Genomic DNA, 23772 nt, shown 5'->3' on the forward strand with positions numbered 1-23772 from the left:
TCACCAATCGGATGGAGCTGCTACATTTTCCACCGAGATTTGCAAACGTCTCAGATTTGATCACACGGCAGTGAAGGGCGAGAAAACCAGGCCCCTTACAGCGGGGAGCTCAGCCGGCACAGACCCTCTGGGTGGTGAATGGCGGGTCCAGAACTCACGATGTGCATGCTTTTTGACCCAGAAATTTTTAGAAATTTATCCCATATAGAGCCACTTGAGCAGAATCATGTGTATGGGCAGCTATTCACCGTTCATTGTTTGTAACAGCAAATGTTAAAACAGCCTACAGCGCTGTGCGGCAGCTCACACCTGTGATCCCAGCACTCTGGGAGGCTGAGGCACGAGGATCGCTGGAACCCGGGAGTTTGAGGCTGTGGTGAGCTATGATGACACCACTGTGCTCTAGCCTGGGTGACAGAGCAAAAAAAACAAACAAAAAACAATCAAGGCCTAAAGGCACACCCATCAGTACTGGATAATAAACTAGGAAACGTTCATATAACTGAGTAGCACGCAGGTATTTTTAAAAGAGGCACATGAACCCCCATAAATGTCTCGTGGACTCTCCCAGCCAGCAGCGGGAGAAGGCAGGACGAGAGACCACCCAGGTGCCCTACGAGCTCTGGAGTGTTCCTGCCCAGAGACTGGAACCCCAGGAAGCCTCTGCCCTGAGACCTCAGCGGGAGGGCAGGGAGCCCAGGGCAGCATCCTCAGCAACTCGGCTGCGAGGAAACCGGAGGGCGGCAGCGACCCAATGGGGTCAGGGAGATGAAAGGTCATGCCGTTGAGGTCACACAGACCTTACTGGATAAGGAAACTATTAAAAAACAATTTATAAGGCAATTAAGGGAATTTGAACACCAACTGGATATTCGGAAGTTTGGGGTGGGACAGTGGTATTATGGTCTTTTTAAAGGATTTTATCTTTTTGAGATACGCAGGGAAACGACTGGAATCAGGCTGGGGTTAGCTTCAAAACGCAGGCAGGGCGGGGAGCGGGGGCCTGGTGGGGAGGGCACATATTTCGTAAGTAGTAAGACTTGAAGTTATCCCTTGATCCCTGGGCTGCGGAATGGATGCTGTGTGAGCAGCATGAAAACGGCGTGAATCTCCTTGTGCGTCTCCATCAGAGCTCTGGGGTGAGGAGGCGCGTTGTCAGTAGTGATGTTCTGAAAGGAATCTCTTCCTGAGCAGCAGTTCTCAGCAGTGCGTTTGAAGTATCGAGGACACCGTGCCGTAAACAGATGTGCTGTCACCGGGCTTCGCTGCATTCATCGAGCACGGCAGAGCAGGTGGAGCGTAATTCTCAAGGGCCCTGGGATTCTGGAACGTTAGACGAGCACCGGCTGCAGCTCAGTCTCCAGCCTTCTCGGCCCCTGACGGGAGAGTCGGCCTGCGCCGTGAAGCTTCGAGGCCGGGAGTTGCCCTCTCCTCTCGCACGTGAGAGTCCAGATGGGCACCTTCTTCCCCGGGAAGGCTGTTGCGTCTCCCCTGAAGATGTGTTTGCTGTAGCCGCCGTCTCCACTGGGCTTCGCTGGGTCTTCGGCATAAACTGCCGTAGTTTCTGCATCAGCACCTGCTGCTCCGCCCCGCGCTCGCACGTTAGGGAGACGGCGTCTTGCCTTAAACCTCGCGACCCGGCCTGTGCCAGCTCCACCTTTTCTTCTGCAGCTCCCTCGGCCGTCGCGGGGCCGCGAGACTCAGGGCCCGGCTGGATCAGGGTCGGCTCGAGGGAGTGTCGCGGCCGGTGTGATCTCTGTCCTCGTCACTCAGACTTGCTCCGTGTCGGCAACGAGGCTGTTTCATTTTCTCACCACCCGCGTTCCCTGGAGCAGCGCTTCGGATTTCTTTCCGGAACTTCTCTCTTGTGCATTTACAGTGTGGCCGACTGGCTCGAGAGGCCCAGCTTTCGGCCTGGCCTGGCCTTCGACAGGCCTTCCTCACTGAGCTGTCGCTCCTGGCTTTGATGCAGGGTGACAGGCGTGTGACTCTTCCTTTCACTCGAACACTTAGAGGCCACCGTAGGGTTCCTGACTGGGCCAGTTTCAACACTGTTGCGTCTCAGGGCGCAGGGAGGCCCGAGGAGAGGGAGTGGGAACGGCTGGCCGGTGGCGCAGGCGAAGCACAGGACGTTCTATTCACCATCTTACATGGTGGGGTCTATGGAGCTCCCCACAATTACCATAGTGACATCAGCGTTCACTGACCACAGATCACCATAACAGATAAAGTAATAATGAAAAAGTTTAAAATATTGGGAAAATTACCAAAATGAGATGCAGAGACGTGAAGTGAGCACGTTGCTGGAAGCATGGCCCCAACAGACTGGCTTGATGCAGGGTCGACACAAACCTCCATTTAAAAAAGAAAATAGCAACATCTGCAAAGTGCAATAAAGTGAACCGCAATACAACAGGCCTGACGCACGTCATTGCCAAAAACTTGTACCCCTGAGGTTTTGCTCTGTTTGTGACTGTTTGCCCGCTTGGACCTGTATGAGGTCGTTACCTGTTGCTGTATAACAAATTACCACAAACTAGGCAGCAACACACACTGATCTCTCACGGCTTCCGTGGGGCGGGAATCCACCCCTGGCCCTGGCCGGATGTGGGTCCAGCCCTCACAGGCTGGAAGCTGCTGGAAGCAGCAGGCTGTGTCCACTCACGACCCGGGCAGCACAGCTCAGGGCCCGGCACACCCATCCGCACACCGCAGGGCAGGGCTGGCCGCGGCAGCCGCCCCAAACCCTGGGAGGTGAACGCCGGACGGTCACAGACCCAGGCCCTCCGTGGTCAGCGCCCGGCATCGCGAGAGCTGGTCTGGGCTCAGGAGCGGCTGTGCTTTCTGTTTACTTCGCACATGTTTAGAATTTTCCATTACAAAAAGGTTTCAAAGAGGGACTCTGAAACCAGGAATGAAAGGGTGGCTCCTTCTCTGGTTAAAAGGCCTTGATGAAAACAGGCGAAGAACTCACCACCACGTGGAAGGGGAGGTTCTTCAGAAACAGGCCCAGCCCAGCACAGGCAGCCCCCACCCTGGAAGGCAGTTAGGACAAGACCAGCCCCCGAGGCGGGGAGGGGGGAAGAGAGGCCACGGCGTCACTGCAGAGAGGAGACTGCGCCTCCTGACCCATGTGTCGGCTGCCGGCTAGACCAACACAGTCGGCCTCACTCCCGTGGCAGCAGGGTGCAGCTCTCGGGAAGGCGCCACGTGCACAGTAGCAAACTCCTACGGTGCCCAGGACAGGTGCACCGAGATGGGTGAGAACGTCTGCCGGCGGCTCTGGGCACCCCGCGCCCAGCCTGCGCCCTCAATTCCATCGGGATGTTCAGGGAACCGACAGGCCGACCTCACCATGACGAGGGCTGAGGCCCAGCAGGCCAGGACGCTGTCCAGGCCACGCCACACGGGCAGTGACCTGGGGCACGGCAGGCACAGAGGAAGTGACCTTCACCGCCCAACCCACAGGTCACTGAGGGGCACTTCACGTTCGTATACGTGTAATTCCGTGTAAGAGCTGTGCCTGTCCCACCTCAGGGAAGAACTTCCTAAGCAGGACACCAACGTCGACAGACGCCACCGCACGGAAAGTTCTGAGCAGAACCACAAAAGCCAACTGGGAGGAAATACTTGCCACACGCTTAAGTGACCATGGACTAGTGTCCCCAATAGATGGAAACTAAAAATCAGAAAGATGCGGACAACCAGAAAGACACGGGCTCAGTCCTGGGCGAGCACATCAGCCCCGAGCAGGAAGCTGACGTCTGGGTCGCCAAGGTAGGGCGCTGACCCAGGCCTGCGCGGTGGCAGGAACGGTCTGACCCTTAGGGACGGTGGATTTGCTCATAATGTAGCGTGACAGCAGAGAAGGCTAGAAATAACCCAGAAGCCTGCTGCCGGGGGTGCACCAACAGGCTGTGTAGACGCCACGGCAGGGTTGGCACCCCCAGCTTCCAGCAGGACAGTCCCCATGGGGCAGTGGCTGCATGGGCCGGGGGTGGCCCTTGGTGACCCTAGTGGTCGTCATTACCTTTGCTGCATGGGTTTAGCGGTTTCTACACATCCGGTCACTGACCAGGGCCCCCCAGACCGACCCGCCCGTGCTTTGCGAGTCTCCGGTGAGCACTGGTTTTACACGTTTAAAGGAAGGACAGACCGGTGCCCGGGCTGCCTGGGGTTAGGGTTAGGTAGCGGGTGTGTGACGACAGCTGGCCTCCAGCAGGGTGCGGGGGGCTGTGGCCACGTGTCCCCAAGCCCTTGATCGTGTGACTGGGCCACATCTGGGCCCCACGTCGTCATGTAGGACACGGGGCTGTCAGGGGCAGACTCCGAGACCCGCCTCCTAGGGCGGCGACACTCACCAGCTTCACGCAGATGACGAAGGGTGGCCGTGCTGCTCTGAAGTGCAGGATGGGCACCCGGGGCTTGGGCCTTTCCTGGCGGACAAGAAGAGACAGGCGTCAGTGCTGCGGGGCGAGGGCTGTCGGGGGCATCCTGTCTGTCCCCGTCTGTCCAAGTCTGCCCCGTTTGTCCCGGTCTGCCCGGGGAGCCCAGGTCTCCACCCCACGCCCCAGCCGCCTGCAGGCCCTGCGGGTGGGCCGACCTCGCCCAGGGCACATGGGGGTCCCTGGGGACGGGCTCCTGGGCCCCAAGGAGCCTGAAGCCGCATCTGCCGTCGGGGAGGCTCTTCTGGGCAGCCCTGCTCGGCCCAGGGCAGGCGGTGACCCCAAGGGTGGTGACGCGGCCCCCACACACCTGAGAATCCTCGTAGCAGTAGAAGCCCTTCTGGATCTTGTTCTGGTCCACGTCACAGAAGGCGACCACCTGAGGGAGGAGCACAGGGTGGGTTTTGGACGGGGCAGGATGGGAGGGGCGGGGCTAGGGGAGGGGAGGAGGCGGAGCCAGGAAGGGCAGGGAAGGGCGGGGCCGAGCAGGGGAGAGCAGACGGAGGGGGTCGTGAGGAGCCCACCTTGCTCCTGCTGGCGGAGCTCAGGCTGCGATACAGCTGGCGGCCCTGCCGGCCCGCGTTCCAGATGGTGAAGGTGGCCCAGCGCGGCAGGGCGCGCTCCTCCAGGAAGCAGACACGGTGGGTCCAGAGCGTGGCCCTGGGCAGAGAAGGGACGGATGGCTGCGCTGCCACCCCGCCCGCCTGGCCGAGTTCCCGGGCGCCCGTTCTGGTGCAGGGTCCTCGCGGCCACCACGGTAGTGCCCCGGGCGAGATGCGTTTCCAGGCTGGACACGGGTGGGTTCCGACCCCCGGCAAACGCAGGCGCCACCACTGCGGCTGTGAGAGCTGCGGGGACTTGGGGGTCCCCGGTCACTGCAGGCTCACGTGGGGACAGTGTCCTATCCGGCTGCGGCCGGTCCCCACGTGCCGCTCACCCCGTTTCTGAGGGAAACACACACACAGGAACGCCTCAACCCGAAGGACGCGGACCCAGGCACGGCCCCGACGCACAGCTTGGCAGCACCTAAGGAAATGCAGTGTCTAGAACAAAACCGTGAACTTCGTGCACTTTGGCTCCAGTAAACCGACGAGCCCCTCAGCTGGGGAAGAGACCGGCTGTGTCAGAGGAGCAGAGACCTTTGGCCTGTTTCCCCTGGAGAACTAAAGACGGCCTGGACGTGAGGGGCAAAGGCCAGCTGGGGGTCAGTCGGGTTCCGGGCTGTTCTGAGCGGGGCAGAAGAGAGACCTGCCCCTCGGGTCCTGGGGAGCGGAGGCACAGGGCAACACTCCAGGACAGCCCTGGGAATTCCCGGGGACGCGGGCAGACATCTGTCCCCGTGCGCTGTGGGAGTGGGAGGAGCTATGGGCCGGGCCGGCACCTGCACCTGCTCAGACCCTGTGAGACCCGGCGGCCCCCCACCCCCTTCTGACGCTGGGGCACCCTGCCTGCACCAGAGCCCTGGCAAGGAGGGGCATCTGGCCCCTGTCCGCTCAGGGGCTGCGGGCTGAGGCCCTTTCAGGGGAGTCTTGCCTGGAGGCCGCCTTGTCCTCGCCGGCCTTCTGTGGCCGCTTCTTCCCACAGCCCTGCCCTTGCCTGGGCCACAGGGAGACACGTCCCAGTCCATGCCCCCAGGCAGCCCCTGAAGCATGCACACGCGTGCGTGTGTCTGCACACGGCAGTGAGTTGTGTGTATGTGCATGTGTGAGCAAGGACAGCTCCTGCAGAGAACTCCTGGGACGCGCTCACGAGATGGCGCAGTTTAGACGGGTTCCAATGTCTTGTCACAAACAGGTGTCCTGAGGGGAGACAAACCCCGATCCTCCCTCACTCCACCCACAAGATCCGTTCGGAGGGGTGCCGCGTCTGTATGGGAAAGGAAAACGGCCAAAGTTCCAGAAGACAGCGGACAGATGGCCACGGTGGCCCTGGGTGGGCGCAGCGTGCCGCCGTCAGGATGACAGACCCTGCCAGCCCCGGAGGGGCCGCTCGTCACCCAGGACGGGACCCAGGCCCCTGCCTCCGCGGCAGCCCCAACTCCTGGGTTTTCTTGGGTGGTCTCTGGTTTGAGAATGTTGGCACATTAGAAGGAGAAAAAATTTAGAAATAGCCCCGATGCAAACACCCGCGTTTTGCCATGTTTCCCGTCAGGAGTCCCATTTTCACATTTTTTTTTTTAGTTCTCAATTAGGGAGAATCTGCCTCCTGGGTGCCCTCTGCACTTCTCTCTCTACTGCTCAGACGCAGCCCAGGCCTCGGCTGAGGGCTGGGGGGGCAGGAGCAGGTGACTGGTTTTCCCCACCCACACGTCAGCACTTCTGGAACATTCTGGGAAGGACACAGTGCTGCGCTGGGAGGCAGCTGTCCCAGAGCATCAGTAGCAGAGGTGGCTGAGGAGCTGCATGGACAGGAGAGAGGGTGTGGGGGTCTGTCAGCATCGCCCGTGACAGCAGAGGCGCCGTGTGACCGTCACCAAGGCCGTGTGCTTGCGCCGTAGGACACCCCGAACACCGAGACGGGGCAATTTATGAAGAGCGGCAATCGGTTCTGGCGGCTGAAAGCCAGGGTCAAGGGCTGGCAGGTTTGGGGGTCTGGGGACGGCTGGGTCTCTGCTTTCGAGATGGCACCTTGTTGCTCCGTCCCCTGGAGGGGACACGTGCTGAGTCCTCACATGGCGGAAGGGCCACGCGGGCCCCTGCAGCCCTTTTACTAATGTGAAGGTGTCGGCCCTCGTGACTAACACCTTCCCCGAAGGCCCCGCCTCTTAGTGCCACCAAAATGGGGTCACGCTTCCACCCGTGCACGTTGGGAGACATTCAGACCACGCACCCCTGGCAGGAGGACGTACACCAGCCACGGCGTGACCAGGCCACGCGGCGCCACTCAGCACTAAAGACCAGTGAGCTGTGCGACACGCGTCCACACAGGCAGATGTCAACCGCAATGCTGAGCAAAAGGCAGCGCCCAGAACAGGCAGGACGCTCGACTCGCGTGTTTGGAAAGAGCTGAGACGTTGTTCCGAGACACAGAGGAAAAGTGTGCAGAACGGATGAGACGGCAGGTGCCGGGTTCAGGAGGTTTGCCGGAGGGCAATGTTCCATTTCTTAAAGACATTGCTCCTTTGTGTCTTTCGGTAATTCTCAAGTATTTCATAGAACAACATGCTAAATGGTATAAATGCTGACCCTCCTCAATTAAAAAAAGAGACAGAATCAGGCAGCTCTCTGCAACAGGGACCTTCTGAGAGAAGATCTGCACGAACTCGACTCTTCAGCGAGCTCGAGACTGTAATTAAAGCTCATTACCTGTGAGCGTCTCGGAGGTGTTTAATCCCATACAGAAACTCACATTAGATCACCTCTTTCGTGCTGTGGGTGGCAAAGCCTCATGTCGGAAAAAAACGTTCAGAACACAAAGACGGCTTTATCGCACGGAGACAGGAGGGTGCGTGTGGCCTGGCCGCTGGCCCACCGCCTGGTTTCTCCCTAGCCGGGCCGCTCCCGCTGCGCCGCGGGCTGGGGGTCCTGTGGCCACCACCCAGTGTGACTTTGATTTTAGATCCAGTACGCGAATAACGTTTTTATGAGCAAAAGTTTTCAATTTTGATGAAGTCAAACCTATCAGTTTACATGGTTATTGATTCTGCCGTCTTCTATGGCAAAGTCTTGCCCATCCCAACGTCATGAAGGCATCTGCTGGTGTTTCCGTCTAGATCTTTTAGCTTTCGTATTTATACCTGAGATCTATGTTGAATTAACTTTCCTATAGCTGAAAGGGAAGTTCAGATTCACTTTCTGCCCAGTCGTTCCACTCGCTGAAAACACCGTCCTTTCTCCACGGAACGGCCATGGAGATGGGACCTTGTGGAGAATCAGCAGATCGTGCCCGTTTCTGGCTTCTCTGTGTCGCGGATGTGTTCGCCCACATTTACGCCACATCTTCCTGATGGCTGTAGCTTCAGAGTAAGTCTCAAAGTCAGGTATCACGAGTCCTCAAATTTTGTTCTTTTCAAGATTGTTTAGACCATTCCGGGTCCTCTGAATTTCCATGTGAATTTCGGAATCACATTATCAATTTCTACAGCGAGGCCCGCTGGGACTTTCACTGGGATTGCGTCCATCGTAGATCAGCGTGGGGAGAACCGACACGTTGACGATGCTGAGTCTTCCAACCCACGAACTTGGCGTATCTCTCTCCCTAAAAGTCTTCATTTTCTGTCAGCATTTTTTTTGTAGTTTTAGGTGTAGAGGACACACACACACATTGTTAAGTTTTCTCCTAAGTATTTTGCTTCTGATGCCATTGTTGTACATTTTTTCTAAAACCTGCATTTTTCATTTGTTGTTACTCTATAGATATGGCATATATGTAAATATAATTATATTTTACATATATATAAAACTGAACTGTAATCCTAGCCCTCTGGGAGGCCGAGTCGGGAGGACCATTTGAGCTCAGGAATTCAAGACCAGCCTGAGCAAGAGCGAGACCCCGTCTCTACTAAAAATAGAAAGAAATTAGCTGGACAACTAAAAATATATAGAAAAAATTAGCCGGGCATGGTGGCGCATGCCTGTAGTCCCAGCTACCTGGGAGGCTGAGGCAGGAGGACCGCTTAAGCCCAGGAGTTTGAGGTTGCTGTGAGCTAGGCTGATGCTGCGGCACTCTAGCCCGGGTGACGGTGAGACTTTGTCTCAAAAAAAATAAATAAATAAAACTGAACTTGTATCCTGGAAAACTTGCTAAACTATTGGTCCTGATTTCCTACAAGACACAATCATGCCATCTACAGACGGTAATTTTACCTCCACTTCCGACTGTCTGTGCTTTGTCTCACTGCACTGGCCACTGCGGGATGGTGAGCAGACACCTGCCTGCCCTGGCCTCGGGGCACCTCTCAGTCGGCCACTGCTCAGTCTGAGGCCGCAAGTCTTTGGAGGTGTTTTCGGATTGACAAATTTCCCTTCTGTTTCCAGTTTGCTGGCATTTTCTAAAAATCATGAACAGGTATTACATTTTATCAAATGCTTTTTCTGCATCCATTGGGTTGATTATGTGACCTTCCTCCTTTATTCTGTTAATGTAAAAAACCACACTGATTGATTTTTGAATGTTAAACCAGACTTGTGTTCATGATGTATTATTGTTTCACGTAAAGTATTTTTGAACTTTATTTGCTAATATGTTATGATGATTTTTGTACCATTTACATGGCAGGTATCGGCCTGCAGCGTGACTTTCTCGTAACGTCCTGGCAGCACGTTGGCGCTCACGCGGCGAGTCGGGCTCCCTCGCGACACCCACAGCGCTCTCTGCTTCTCTGTTTTCTGGAAGAATCTGTGGAGGATGGGTACTATTTCTCCCTTAAATCTTTTGATAGAACATGTCAGCAAAGCCATCTGGCTTGGCTTTTCTTTGTGGAAACTTTTAAAATTACTAATTATTAATTATTATTTATTCTTGAAATATCTGTAGAATCTCTATGATAACCCCTTTCATTCCCAGTACTGCTAATTCTGTTTTTTCTTTTTAAAATCGGTCTTGCTAGAGGTTTGTCAGTCTTACTGATTTTACTTCAAACCACCAATTCTTGGCTTTGCTGATTTTCTCTATTGACTTTCTATTTTCAGTTCCATCATCTTCCACACTTATTCCTTTCCTTCTATTTCCTCGAAGTTTACTTTGCTGTTGCCGTAGTAGCTTTTTAAAGTGTAAACCTAGATAATTGCTGTTTCCTCTTTCACAAGCTTTTACAGCCATAGAATTACACTGCGAACTCTGCTAGCTGCAGTCCACAAACTTTGACATATGTTTTAATTGTTATTACATTTTTTCTAGTTTTCTTTGTGACGTTTCTCCTTGGCTGCTTAATTTCTGAATCTTTTGGACTTTCAAGATGTCTTAATGATTTCTAATTTAATTCTGTGCCATTGCTACATAGCGAGTGTTCGTGTCCCCCTGGAGTTCATGTGGAAACCCTGACCACAAGTGCCGGGGTTGGGATGTGGGGCCTTTGGCAGGTGGTCAGGACTTGGTGCCCTTATAAGAGACCCCGGAGAGGCCCGTGTGTGAGGACACAGCAGGAGGACGCCGTGGCTGAGCCAGGAACCCTCCCCAGACTCCGAATCTGCTGAGACTCCAGCCTCCAGAGCTGTGAGAAGTGAGTTTCTGTCACTCGTAACCCTGTGTCCCTGGTGTTCTGTCGCAGCAGCCTGAGCGGACTAAGACAGTGGTCATAAAACATACCCTGTGTAACTACAATCATTTAAAATTTATCAAGACTTGTCTTACAGTCCAAAATATGTATCTTGGCCTTGAACGTACTCTGCAGTTGAGTGCAGGGTTCTGTAAATGTCAGTTAGGTCAAGTTGGTTAATAGTGTCGTTCAAATCTTTGTTATTACAGATTTTTTCCTTTTTTTTTTGGAGTGGGGAGACAGGGTCTTGCTCTGTCGCCCAGGCTGGAGTGCAGTGGCATGATCGTAACTCACTGTAGCCTCCAACTCCTGGGCTCAAGTGATCCTCCTGCCTCAGCCTCCTGAGTAGCTGGGACTACAGGTGCCACCATCATGCCCGGCTAATTTTTCTACTTTTACTAGAGACAGGGTCTCGCTCTTGCTCAGGCTGATCTCAAACTCCTGACCTCAAGTGATCCTCCTACCTCAGCCTCCTGAGTAGCTGGGACTACAGGTGTGAGCCACCGCGCCTGGCCTTTTCCCTGCTTCTGTCGGTTACTGAGAGGAGAGTTAAGCTCTCCAGCTATAATCCTGCATTTGTCTATGGCTCCTTCATTCCTGTCAGTTTCTGCTTCTTGTGTTTTAAGACTCTTACCAGGGGCTCACACTTAGGAGTGTTACGTTTTCTTGTTAAGTGACCTTTTATCCAGGTGTGTGAACCATACCAGTGGGTCAGGTTCATGACAACAAACTCCCCAACAATGATGCTCTGCTACAGCTACTGTATCAAAATTCAGATCTAACAAAAGGCAAGAGAAAACACAAAGGCAAGTTCTTTTGCTTAAAGCTGTAAACAAAGAAGCAAAGTTTTTAAATGTTGAATAGCACATGTGCAAAAATTCAAGGACCACCGGAGTCCACTTGGATGCTGAGGTCTGAGGCCCAAGCCCATCGGATAATCCACAACCCCACAACGAGTCTCAGCCCTGCCCAGGGCGAGAACAGAGTCACTCTGCTCCCTGAGACTCAAGGCAAGACCCTGCGTCAGGCTCATCACAGCCAAGGACACCTGAAGCCACTCCTCCCGGGTCCAGGGGGCCAAGCGTGCGCAGCCCTGCGGCGAGGGGCACAGGTGACGGGTGGGCCGACGCTTGTTTCACACGTACGGTTCGAAGCAAAGAGGGGCAAACACTCCCCTCCTTTTCTTCACCCTGACTTCCCCGCCCCTGCCCAGGTCCCAGAACAGCAGCCTCGAGCCCACGCCCAGCCTGTGGGGGCACGAAGAGGGAGCCTCGGGCCTTCTTCACCCGCCCAAGGCTCGGCTCGGTCTCCCGGTTGCCGTGACGCCCCGGGTGGAGGGTGTGGCCCCTCCCAGCTGTCGCCCCAGCGGATGTCTGCACTCCCACTCCACAGTCGAGCCAGGGTAAATCGAGCGAGAGTGAGACTTCCAAAGGACACCTTGCACAGACATCTGCCCTCCCCCTGGGCTCCCCGGCCCCTTTGGGAAATGCGCCCTCCAAGAACGCCTCGCGCACCGTTTCCCCATTGCCTACGGGACTCGAGCTGCCAGCGGAGCCCTGGCCATAGCCACCGAGTCTGCCCCGCCCACCCTGGGCCTCCCGGGACCTACTCACTCGAGGACGGAGTGTGTGGCAGCCTGTGGGTGGTAGCGGTAGAGGAGCAGGGTCTGGTCCACCCGGACGACCCCGCCGCCCTTCCTGAGGTGTTCGTAGAAGAAGAGCAGGTCCTCCGGCACGCCCTGGAAGGGCGAGAGGAGCAGGAACTGTTGCTGGTGTTTCTCTCTCGCGAGAAGAACAAGCCCGTCCCAAATGTGTTTCACGTGTGCATTAATCCAGGCGATCAGAAACTGGTAAAAAGGCTTCTGTTGCTAAGAAACCAGTTTAGAGACCCAACAGGGATGTGGGGTGATGGCCACAAGGACGGGACGTTAGCAACGGATGTTCTTAACGGGTCGGAAAAATGGACCCTAAAACAGGCGGAGTGGGCTGGAACCAGACGCTCTGCATTCTTGCTCCTGCCTGGAATTCACTCTGCTGGGCAGAAAAGGACTGCGGGGGAGCAGGGAGCTGAGGAAACGGGGTGGGGTCCAGGCCTGAGGTCCCCGCACAGCCGTCTGTCCAGCTGTCTCCCCGGCTTCAGGCTGGCGGTGTCCTGCTGGCAGCTGGCACCCTGCTCCCGAGGCCAAAGGTCAGGGGCTCGAACTGTCCACTGTGGGCACAGGACGGTGGTGTGGGTGGTGCTCACAGGGAGCCCAGCGAGGGGCAGGTGCAGCCTCAGGACCCAGCGTCACGTTGCCGAGTCCAGACTCGGGCGCTTGAACCTTGGCCAATGTGGCTAATTCACCACGAGGGGTTCCGCCCGGGAGCCTTCTGCACATTCCCTCTGGATTTTTCTGTCTTGTGAGAAGTTGGCCCTCCTTCCCCCAGCTTGGAGAAGACCCTGACCAGGGAGAGGGGCGACCCTGCCGTCCGCTCACCCCTCTCTGCGGCCCAAGTCTGGGCCCGTCTGGGTCAGCAGGTGTCTGCTGGAGCCTGGGGCAGCCTAGCACGGCTCTCGAACTCGGAAGACAGTTTAATAGCGAGTGCAGCCAGCTTCCTCCCGCACAGGGGGACTGCCACGCCCGGCGGGCAGCTGGACTCATCCTGTTTCCTGATGCTGATCTATTCCTGAAGTCAGCTCTGAAACGCTACGTTCGTGCCCAGGACCGCTCACCACAGTCCTTGCAGAAAGCCACCCTAACTCGATCCCAGCCAGGAAGTCTATACAGGACTCTATGTTTTCGTGGGGTCTGAAAAACCACCCTTAAGGCTGCAACGACAAAGCAGCTCCGCTAAGGAAGGGCCCTCCACACAGAAACCCACGGGCTCCACGGCGGCTCGTCAACGGCGCGAACGGCCTCAGCTGAGCAGATCAGACGCAGCACTGACGGGCACTGCACCCAACCGGAATAGCTTTTACAAAGACCATGATACGAAAAGATTTAGAATAAAATACTAAGTTAAAAAACAGGTGTCAAAATTACGTTTACAATTGCACTAAAAGTTTATCCATAATAAAGACCAAGGAATCGCAGAAACTCAGAGCAGTTGTGCAGGTTTGCAGGTAATTTAGGGTCAAGATTTCTAAGGTGTACTGGTTAGCACATCACTTTAAACAGGTGATGTAGTCACTTTTTCTTTTTCCTAACTTTCTGTGTTTCCAAAGGCAACTTTAAAGAGCATGTTGGAACTCTGAACACATTACGGGGTTAGGAAGAGAGAAAACAGGTGTTCACTCTTCTCATGACCAGGAAGAACCTGACCTTTGGGGTTTCCTTATTTCTAGCAAAAAGAAAAAACTGAGGGCTTAGTTGCAGGAGCCCCTGCCCCCACGAGGAGGGGATGCCAAGGGCAGAGGTTCGTCCTCCTGCCCCTCCCCCAGCGGCTGCTGCCGTGTCCCAGGGACCTGGACCGTTGCTCTCACGTCTCCCCCAGATCCACTCAGCAGCCTCCAGGACACACACCTGCACATAATGAGCCTGGGACTCGGGGTCGGTGGGTGTCCCCATGGCTGGGCTGTGGTAGGAGGAGGAGAAGTCACAGGAGTCACAGCTTAGAAAAAGTCAAGGAAGGCTGCAGGGTAACTAAGGAAATGTGGCCACATAAACCCAAACCTTTCAACACATCCTCCAAAATCTACATTTTCACAGGGACAGATCTGATCGCAGGACCATCAGCAAAGCACAAAGCTGCCTCACCAGCTGCAGCGGCCTTTGGGGGATGGCAGCGTCCAAAAGAACTGCATGGAAGAGAAGTCGGAACTACAGTCGCTCCCGGGATGGGGGAGGGGGGGCCCGCCCAGCACAGACGCTGAGGACCTGGTGGGCCAGAGGCTCAGTTCCCGAGACAGAGGAACAGAATCGACCCCTCTCCGCAGCCCCTTCCCCGGTCCCGGAGGCTGCACTCACGACGCAGTGACAGAAGGGGGCGACCTTGAGTTAGGAATCAGGTAACCCGGGTCTGTCCGCAGACACGCACGGGTGAGCAAAGTCCTCATCTGCACAAAATGCACAGGAAGAAAACTGAGAACAGGAACCAAACACTCCCATGGATAAAATTCAACCCCTTCCCTCTCAATAACAACCCCCCAAACCACGAAACAGAAAAAACAACCCTGTAAACAGCCCTCCGAGATCAGTGACCACGTGAGGACGTGGGCGGGGTGGAGACCCATCCTGACTGGGACATTCGGTGACCAAATGCAAAAGTGGACCCCAGAAGGGGGGACCCCAAAAAAAGGATGAGGACGGGAGGCTGGTGCCGGGTGAGGACAGGCGGATCCTGGGCACACAGTTCTTTCTGGGGAATGAAAATGTTCCACCATTAGATTGTGGTGATGACTGTATATCACAGTGAACTTGCCAAAATACATTGAATTGCACATTTTAATAAGTGATTTATGATATGTGAATTATACTTCAATAAAGCTCTTAAATAAAACTGGGTTGATTAAACTCAAAAAGGAAATAGAAAAAAAGAGACAAAATTATGTGAGAAATGAAGACTAAATTACAAGATCCTCAAGGGAAAACAGATTTTAACAAAAATAAGGGACACTGAAGAAAGACAAGTAACAAAGAAAATGAAAATTGTACAAAGAAAGAAGTAAAACAGTTTGAGAGAAAGTTGTAGAAATGGAAGACTAAGAAAATCTAACCAATATAACTGGAGTCTCTGAAACAGAAACAAAGCCATGGAACGTAGCTGATATTTAAAACTACAAGCCAAGAAAGCTTTTCATAAATAAAAGCCAATCTAGTTCTACACCCTGAAAAGCCCCATCAGATCAACTTTAAGACAAATCCTAGTGAAACTACTAGACTTGAACAGCAAAAAACAATTTTCAGAGTCTCTAGGCAAACAGGCCACGCAGCTGACAGAGGCGAGACTCACGCACATCAGGCTTCTCAAGGCAACAGCACTAACACTTCCAAGACACGCAAGGTACACAGTGTGAACCCAGGATTCCCCGCCCAGCCAACCCCCCAAGTACCAGGCCCGAGGAGCAGCTCTGCACACGCAGGACTCGAGGACAGCACAGCTTCGTCAGGCCAAGGGCCGACTGGACAACCGTCTGCTCAGCCACGCGGCAGAGACGGGACACGACAGCAGGTGGAAGTCGGCAGAGACAGAGACCAGGCTGGAAACTGCTGCGTGAACGTTTATCTTCGGAAATACGAGAAACAGTGGGCAAAAATGGGAGGAAAGAGGGGAGAAAGACGGAAGCAGGGCAACCTCGCTGAGCGTTGTGCCGGCAACAAGTGGGAGTCAAAATGTTAACACCTCCAGCGACGAAAACCAACCAGACGTAAAAGGCTTAATCAGGCAACACGGGATCAAAGGCATTCGAAAAAGGGTCGGTGCAGAGATAACCACTAGGACAGAACGAAAATCCTCCGTGGTACCCAGAGGACGTGTAAAAGTACAGGAGTGGCCGATGGCTTCCAGCATGGGCCGAGCCGCCGCCCTCAGTCAGACGACAGCCGTGAGTTCTGTGCAGGACTCGAGCCTGCGGGAGCAGGAGGGAGGAAGACGAGACCGCAAGACGCAGGCGGAAACGCAAAGTCCTGCTCTAAAGACCTCAGGGCAACTGCAGGTGAGGGAGTCCCAGCGAGGAGAGACCAGAAGCAGAGGAAACATGCGCAAAGTGACATCTGACAGAGCACCAGCATCCGACCACGGAGAGACCACCCTCAGAACTGGGCCAGAGACTCGGACCCTGCACAGAACATAATGTGAGAAACTGCCCCAGGTCACCAGTCACTCTGGAAACGCACATTCAAAGTGCGGTGAGAGATCACAGCTCCTGCCAGGAAGGACAAATGGAAGGACGGACAACACAGCGGTTTGGGTGACGGGAACCCGTGTTGGCGGGCCCAGCGGCGTCCCTGTGCGCAAACGGGTTTCTCATAAATCTCACTTGGTGGCCCTGGTCCTAGGCATTTATCCCATAGACAGGAAAACACATCAAAACGTGTCTGTTGTGCCTGGTGGCAGTTTTTCTGAGTAGCAGGTCCGTCCTGTGGCAATGACAAGCCTTCTTAAGGCCATACCTGCCCTCGTAAACCTGTCTGAACCAAGAAAACGTCATCTCTGTTACTTTATTTGAGGGCCGGCTGCCCACAGGGACACCTGCTGCCTCAGCGGGGCCCTCCCCTCTCCAGCACAGAGTCACCGCCCACCCCGAATCTCACTCATCTCTGACCCTCCAGCCCTGCCTCTGTGAGTATAAAACCGGATGCATCTTCCCAGCTAAAGGCTGTCCACTCTGCAAGGGCAGAGCAGCTCTGTGTCCGCAGGGCGGTGGTGGGCACGTCCTGGCCCGGGGACCAGAGGAGCACGGTGGGGCCTGGCTGAGGCCCCTCCTGACACCCTCGGTCCCAGGGACGCATTGCTGTGGCAGCCTAGCAGGGCAGGAGACGAGCTTCGAGCAGACACGTGGATCAGGTCCTGGTGCACAGGGTGGGCCAGTCTCCAGGTGTGGAGACAGAACACACTGCAAGTGCCAGAGGCCGGTGGGACACTCAGAGCTGATCCAGGGAGTCATGAGTGTGGCTTGTCTCACTTTGGGGAAGTTCCCAGGAGCAGAACAGGCAGAGCAGGACGACTGCAGTGCAGCCACCTGCCAAGCTCAGGGTGACCGTGGGTGGGCTATCCTGGCCATCTGAGGGGGTGAGCAGTGTGGAAGCTGGCCTCTCCTCCCAGTGAGGTGGGAGGGACCAGGGAGAGGGCAGCAGGGACCACGTGGTACCCGTCCGCTGGTGAACTGCTAACCCCAAACCAGATAAGGAAACCGAGGCTTACGGCAAGAAAGACAGACTCGGCCCAGATCACACACGCAGGAGGTGGAGGCTGGGCCTGAGTCACTGGCCACCTCCTCCTCTGGCCTGCGGTCTCCAGACCCCCAGGAGCCTTGTGCCCAGACCGCTGCCGGCCTGTGTGTGTCCCGGCGCCTTCCTGCCAGCGACCGGCATGGGCTGAGCGTGGCCAGCTCCCTGCAGGTGATGCCCCCGCCCAGGGCCCGGGTCCACAGGTAGGCAAAGACGCAGAGGACAGGGCCGGGCCCCGTGTGGACAGATGGCTGTGGCTCAACCCTGACGGACAGGACGGGCTCCTCTCCCTGTCAACCCTGCCAACACGTTCCGCATCCTGTGCTTTCCCACGCACAGCTCTAACCCAGGATGAGGCGACCTGGGGCCTAAAGCCAGGGAGACTTCACCGGGCAGGTGAGGATCAGGTGCAGGTGCCCTGGGCGGCCACAGCCTTCACACAGAAATCCCCTTTTTCCAACAAAACAATCGAGAGGCTGTGGGCACAGCAGGAGGAGGATGGGGCGACCTTCGCAGTCAGTAACTTCCTAAACCCCAGAGCCCCATAGGTGCGTCAGGGCTGAGAGCAGCCAGGTGTGCGGGGAACCCACACAGCTGATAACAGTTCCCCCACCCCAGAGGGAAGAACCCGCCAGAGGACCCGACTCCCGCGCTGGCACTTACCTGACCTCCCTCGTCAAAAGGGCCCACGTGGGAAAACCACGCACGAGAGCAGAACCAGGTAGGCATGATCACTGTTGGGCCATTTGAGGTAAAAACCTGGAAGCAATTACTGACAGTCAACAGAAATGAACAGCTTGTTGCCAACAACCTACAATCTACTTCCCACAAAGTGTCACTCAGAAAGAGACAATGAATCTGCTGCGTGTCCCTTCTCCACAGGGACAGCGTTCAAGGGACTTTGCCACTGGACCAGTGGTGTCCAGCCCAAGGCTGAGACGGGGGAGCAGCCACGTGCAGCCCCCGCCGGCCGTGTTCCTGTGCCGATGCTCACCGGCCTCGCTGAGTACGGAGGCGTCCCCTCTGCTTCTGGCAGCCAGTAGAGCTCCTAAGCAAACTGAGCTTCTCCGGTGAATTCTACCAATGTTTAAAGAATTAATACCAATCCTTCACAAACTCTTCCAAAAGTAGAAGAGGAGGGAACACTTCCTAACTCATTCTATGAGGCCAGCATCACCCTGATACCTAAGCCAGATAAAAAGATCACAAGAAAACTATACACCAATATCCCTTACGAATATAGATGCAAATTCTTCAACAAAAATACTCATAAACTGAGCCTTTCATAGACTGTGACCAAGTGGATTTGCCTCAGGATTGTGAGGATGGTTCAGCATATGAGAATCAATCAACATAATATACCATATTGATAGAACAAAGGACAAAATTTACATGATTGTCTCAACAGACGGCAGAAAAAGCTCTTGACAAAAGCCAACACCCTTTCGTGATAAAACTATTCAACCTAAGAGTGAAAGGGAATGTCCTTTAGCTGATGAAGGGCATTCACAAAAACCCACAGCTACTGACACACTAGACGGTGACAGACCAAAAGCTTCCCCCAAGGCCAGGAACGAGATCTGCTCTCACCACTTCTATTCACCACTGTGCTTGACGTTCCAGCCAGAGCAATTAAGCAAGAAAAAGAAATAAACCCTATACAACTTGAAAAGGAAGAAGTAAAACTATCTCTATTTGCAGATGACATGATCCTGTAAGTAAAAAACCCCAAGGAATATAATTACACACACACACACACACACACACACACACACACACACATCTGTGCTAAAGAGTTCAGCAAAGTTGTAGGATATAAGGTCCACACATAAACTCAATTGTATTTCTATACACTAGCAACAAACAATCCAAAAATGAAATTAAGAAACACTTCCATTTACAATAGCACGAAAAACACTTAGGAATAAATTTAACAAAAGAAGTACAGGATTTATACAGTGAAAATTATAAAACATCATTGAAAGAAATGAAAGACTGAAAATAAATGTCCCATTTTCATGGACCGAAAGACAACACTGTTAAGATGACAATGCTTCCCCATTGATCTACAGATTCAAAACAGTCCTCTCAAAATTGCAACTGCCTTTTTGGAAGAAAATGATAACCTCATAAAAATGATAAAACTCATGAGGAAATACAAAAGACCCAGGATAGCCAAAACAATCCTAAAAAAGAACAAAGTTGGAGAACTCGTACTTCCTGATTTAAAAACCGACTACGAAGCTACGGTAATCAAGACTATGTGGTATTGGCATAAGGACACAGATGTGCACAGAATAAAATTGAGAGTCCGGAAATAAACCCAAGCACTTACGACCAATTGATTTCAAATGAGATTGCCAAGACAATTCAGGGGCGTCAAGAACAGTCATTTCAATGAACGGCGCTGGACACCACGCAAAAGAATGAACGGGACACGCCTACCTCACAGCACACAAAAGTCAACTCAGGATGGACCGTAACCCTAATACATGAGCAGCCTCTGCTCTACCAGGCGCTTCACCCCTCCCCTCCCCCACTGCTTCATCCCATCCCCCACCCGCTCTCACGGTCTATTTTCTCTTTGGCCACGCAGGAGGAAACTCCTCCGGAGCAGGAGGAAGGATGCAGGATGCTGAGGTCGGGGGTGCAGGGTGCTGGGGTCGGGGCTGTGGGGCGCTGGGGTCGGGGGCGCTGGGGTCGGGGTGCAGGGTCAGGGGTACAGGGTGCTGAGGTTGGGGTGCTTTATCGAAGTTGCCCTCCCGCTCGAGGACGTGCAGCCAGACCGGCATCCCAGTGAGGTGGACGCCCCACGACGCTGGCCCCGTCAGTCGGGTGCCAGCCTGAGACCTGGCTAAGCGTCTGGGGTTGAGGGCTTTGAACATGGCTCCCAGCAAGGCCGCATTTGTGAGGCCTCAACAACCCTTTGAGAAGCCTGCTGGGGGGGCCTCTAAAGGGGGATCCCGTGTGTCCTCCGAGACCAGCAGCCGTCAGCTCCCTGACTTCAGGGCCCTGTAGGCAAGATGAAGAAAGGACGACTGGGGCGGGAGGGTCCCGGCTTTGCAGCCCAGGGTTCCTGCGGCAGTGACGCGGGCGTTTCCCAGCACGACACTCGCCCAGGGCCAGCCCTGCCGGCCTCCACCCAGGAACGGAGGAGAAGGTGGAGGGCAGCTTCCACGGAGGGTTCCTGAGGGTTTTCAGTAACTCCTGAAACACCATCGCCTCAGGTGTGAAGGCCGGAGGGAAGCGCACAGGCCACGCAGCACCCCGGGACGGGGTGAGCCTCTGGGCGCCGGCGCCCGGACCTGCACCTTGCAAGCTCCGCCCCACCTGCCTCTGCGAACAGAGCGCTGCTCCGGTCTCCCAACGAGGCTGTGCGGGCAGCACCTGTGAGCCCCGACGCAGTGACCGATCACGGGGTGACAAGGGTCACTGACCTCGTCTCAACTTGACCACATGTGCAAAGACCCTGTTTCCGAAGAAGGTCACGGTCTGAGGTATTGGGAGTCAGGACTTGGGTATGTCTTTTGGGGGGTGGGGCAGTGATTCGACCCCTTCAGCACCATCATCTTCACGCACTGGCATGTTCATGTTCCTGCTGGGTCAGCGGAGGAGTGTTCTGCATGTAACTGAGTTGGCGTCCTTCAGAATCTAACGCATCCGCGGAAGCGCCGTGCGCATGATCCCAGTGTCAGGCAGGAGGACGTGTCTGAGAACCGCCACTATGGCAGAGCCCGTCTCACTGTTCACCCTCTAGATCCCAACTTTCTGCCTCCCTTTCACTCTCGGGAGGCCGGCTGGTTGAGACCCGTACACACCGAGGCTGTGGTTCTCGGCGGGTGCGATCTGCCCTGGAGGAGACATCCGGTGATGTCTGGAGACGGTTCTGGCTGCCACGCTGGGGTAGGGGACAATGATTTGCGTCTAGTTGCAGACGCCAGGGACAGGGAGATAAAGTTCTAACTGCAATGAAATAGCTCTGTACCCTCTAAGACTGTTAAAATTTTAAAAACAGACAATCCCAAGTAAAAATCTCACAGTACTGAAGGGAAGGTAAACAATGTGACCGCTTTGCAAAACAGCCGAGCAGTGTCTGAGAGAGTTAAACACAGACCTTCCATGCATCTAGCCATTCCATTCCTAGGTATTTACCCAGGAAAAATAACACACATGTCCACACAAACCTGTACACAAGTGTTCGTAGCAGCTTTATGCAAAATAGCCTAAAACTGGGAGCAACCCAAATACCTATCAATAAATGATAAATGCTGCGGTAGCCACACATGGAACAGCCCCCAGCAACACATGAACTACGACAGAGGCGGCAACACGGACACACGCTGACAGCATTTTTCTGAGGGAAAGAAAGCGATCCCCACAGTCCGCACTGTATGAGTCCACAAATGGGAATGCTGCCCTAGTCCCTAGGGGGAGATCAGATCTGTGGGTGGCTCGGGCTTGACTGCAAAGGCACAGCCTCAAAAAAATTGTTTAAGCCGGGCACAGGGACCCATACCTGTAGTCCCAGCTACTCAGGAGGCTGAGGCAGGAGAATCACGTGAGCCCAGCAGTTCGAGGCTGCAGTGAGCTGTGATCATGGCTGTGAACAGCGACAGCTCTCCAGCCTGGGCAACAGAGAGACCTCATCTTTGGAAAAAAAATTTTTTTTTCTTTTAAATCTTTGAACACTTTAAAGTGAAACAATGCAGTTCTGTGAGATTAGTGACTTCAAGCATTCTGCATTTTGCACATCAATGTTTTGGGGCTTCTGCATTCTGACGAGTGGGTGCCGCCATAAGGGTGGCCACGTGGGACGGGCAGGGCCCCAGGAGGGTTCCGGAAGTCAGGGCGGGCACAGCCACAGCACCTGGTGCCAGCTCCTGGCAGGGTCTCTCTGAGGCCCCCTGAGCACCTGCATTTTTCTAGCAGATGTAAAACGTAAGTCCCAGCAAATACGCTCTACAGCTTTCCCTCAACCGTCGGGAAAAAGCAGATTCCACGCTGTTGTTTGGGAACTATCACAAAGCAAAAATTGAGCTTCCTGTTTTCAACTTTCACTTGCCAAAAATCCAGAGGTATTTTCTGGTACATTCAGCCTGCAGCTGGACACCTGGCGTTTCCACTGTTGGCTCGGCAGTGAGACGAGCCAGAGGAAGCGGCCCGAGTCCCTCCACAGCACTGGCGGCTCTCGTGTGCCGGCCCCCGGCCATGTGTGCTGCTGAGCGTGTGAGATGTGCCTGGTCCCAAGACACGTTGCGAGTTTAAGATACGTGAGGGATTTGGGAGACTTAGTATGAAAAAAGGACGTAAAATTTCTCGTTGATAGTCTTTATATTGACCGCATGCTCAAAGGTCAGGCTCTGTGGCTGCCCCGGACCAGCTGCACCCACGGCCCCTCCCACGCTGCCCTTCCACAGGGAGCCACGCACGGACCAGCAGAGCAAAGGCTGAGAAGGAGGCAGGGAGGGAGGGCCGGGCTGACCAGACCAGACCTGCAGGCGCCAGGAGGGCCTGGCCCGTGGGAGGGGCAGGAGGGGCTGGCTGAGCTTCTGGAGCCCGACCCCTGAAGGAGGTGACCCTGTGCGTGCGGCATGGAGGGCAGGCGGCTCCCGGACATCTCACTCCCTTCCGAGGTGCTACAAAGGCCCCGGCCTGGGCAGGGCCTGGGGAGGACGTCCAAGTGTAGGAAGCTGTGCCGAGACCAAAAGGAGGTCGGGGGTCACAGCTGGGGATCCAACAGCGGTCCAGTGTGTGGCAGAACAAGCAGGAAACAAAGACACCGAAGATTTAAAACACACTGTTATCTGTCTCAATATGATCGCCGGCGATGGAAGACTCCAATCAAAACAGCAGAAGACACATTCTTGCCAAGGGTGCATGGTCCACTCACCAAATAAACCATGTGATGGGTCAAAAACCAAGTCTCAATGACTTGGAAGGATTGTGAGCACACGGAGTATGTTTTCTGACGATGATGGAATTAAGCTGGAAATCAGTAACAGGAAGACACAATACCTGCCAACGACGGTGATGGCTGCTACCGTTTATTTGCCATCTACGCCTTTTGTCGTCACTTCAGAGCATCCTCATCCTACTTATGTGGAATAAAGTCTATGTGACACAGGTTCCTCAGGGGGCGTCCAGAAGAAGGCGCTGATGCCACAGGCGGTGACAACTCCACACGTCACTGCCCCAAAGCCCTTGGGTGGGACCAGAAGTGGGGGTGACCAGATCCCGGGGACTCTGACCCTGTGCAGGCCTGG

At 54.7% G+C, this 23772-nt stretch overlaps 1 protein-coding gene across 1 annotated transcript in view; it reads right to left on the bottom strand.

Annotated features, from left to right (window-relative positions):
- The window catches only part of B3GNTL1 (UDP-GlcNAc:betaGal beta-1,3-N-acetylglucosaminyltransferase-like 1), a 95713-nt gene that overhangs the window by 4201 nt on the left and 67740 nt on the right, over positions 1–23772 (bottom strand). The window contains exons 8-12 of the mRNA XM_012656363.1: positions 18173–18268; positions 12255–12379; positions 4970–5105; positions 4756–4824; positions 4362–4436 (exon numbers count right to left, since the gene is read on the bottom strand). Of these exons, the coding sequence (XP_012511817.1) occupies positions 4362–4436; positions 4756–4824; positions 4970–5105; positions 12255–12379; positions 18173–18268 (501 nt within the window). The remainder of the gene's footprint in view (positions 1–4361; positions 4437–4755; positions 4825–4969; positions 5106–12254; positions 12380–18172; positions 18269–23772) is intronic.

This window comes from Propithecus coquereli, unplaced genomic scaffold (assembly GCF_000956105.1).
Source record: "Propithecus coquereli isolate 6110/MARCELLA unplaced genomic scaffold, Pcoq_1.0 Scaffold501, whole genome shotgun sequence".
Classification (NCBI taxonomy): domain Eukaryota; kingdom Metazoa; phylum Chordata; class Mammalia; order Primates; family Indriidae; genus Propithecus; species Propithecus coquereli.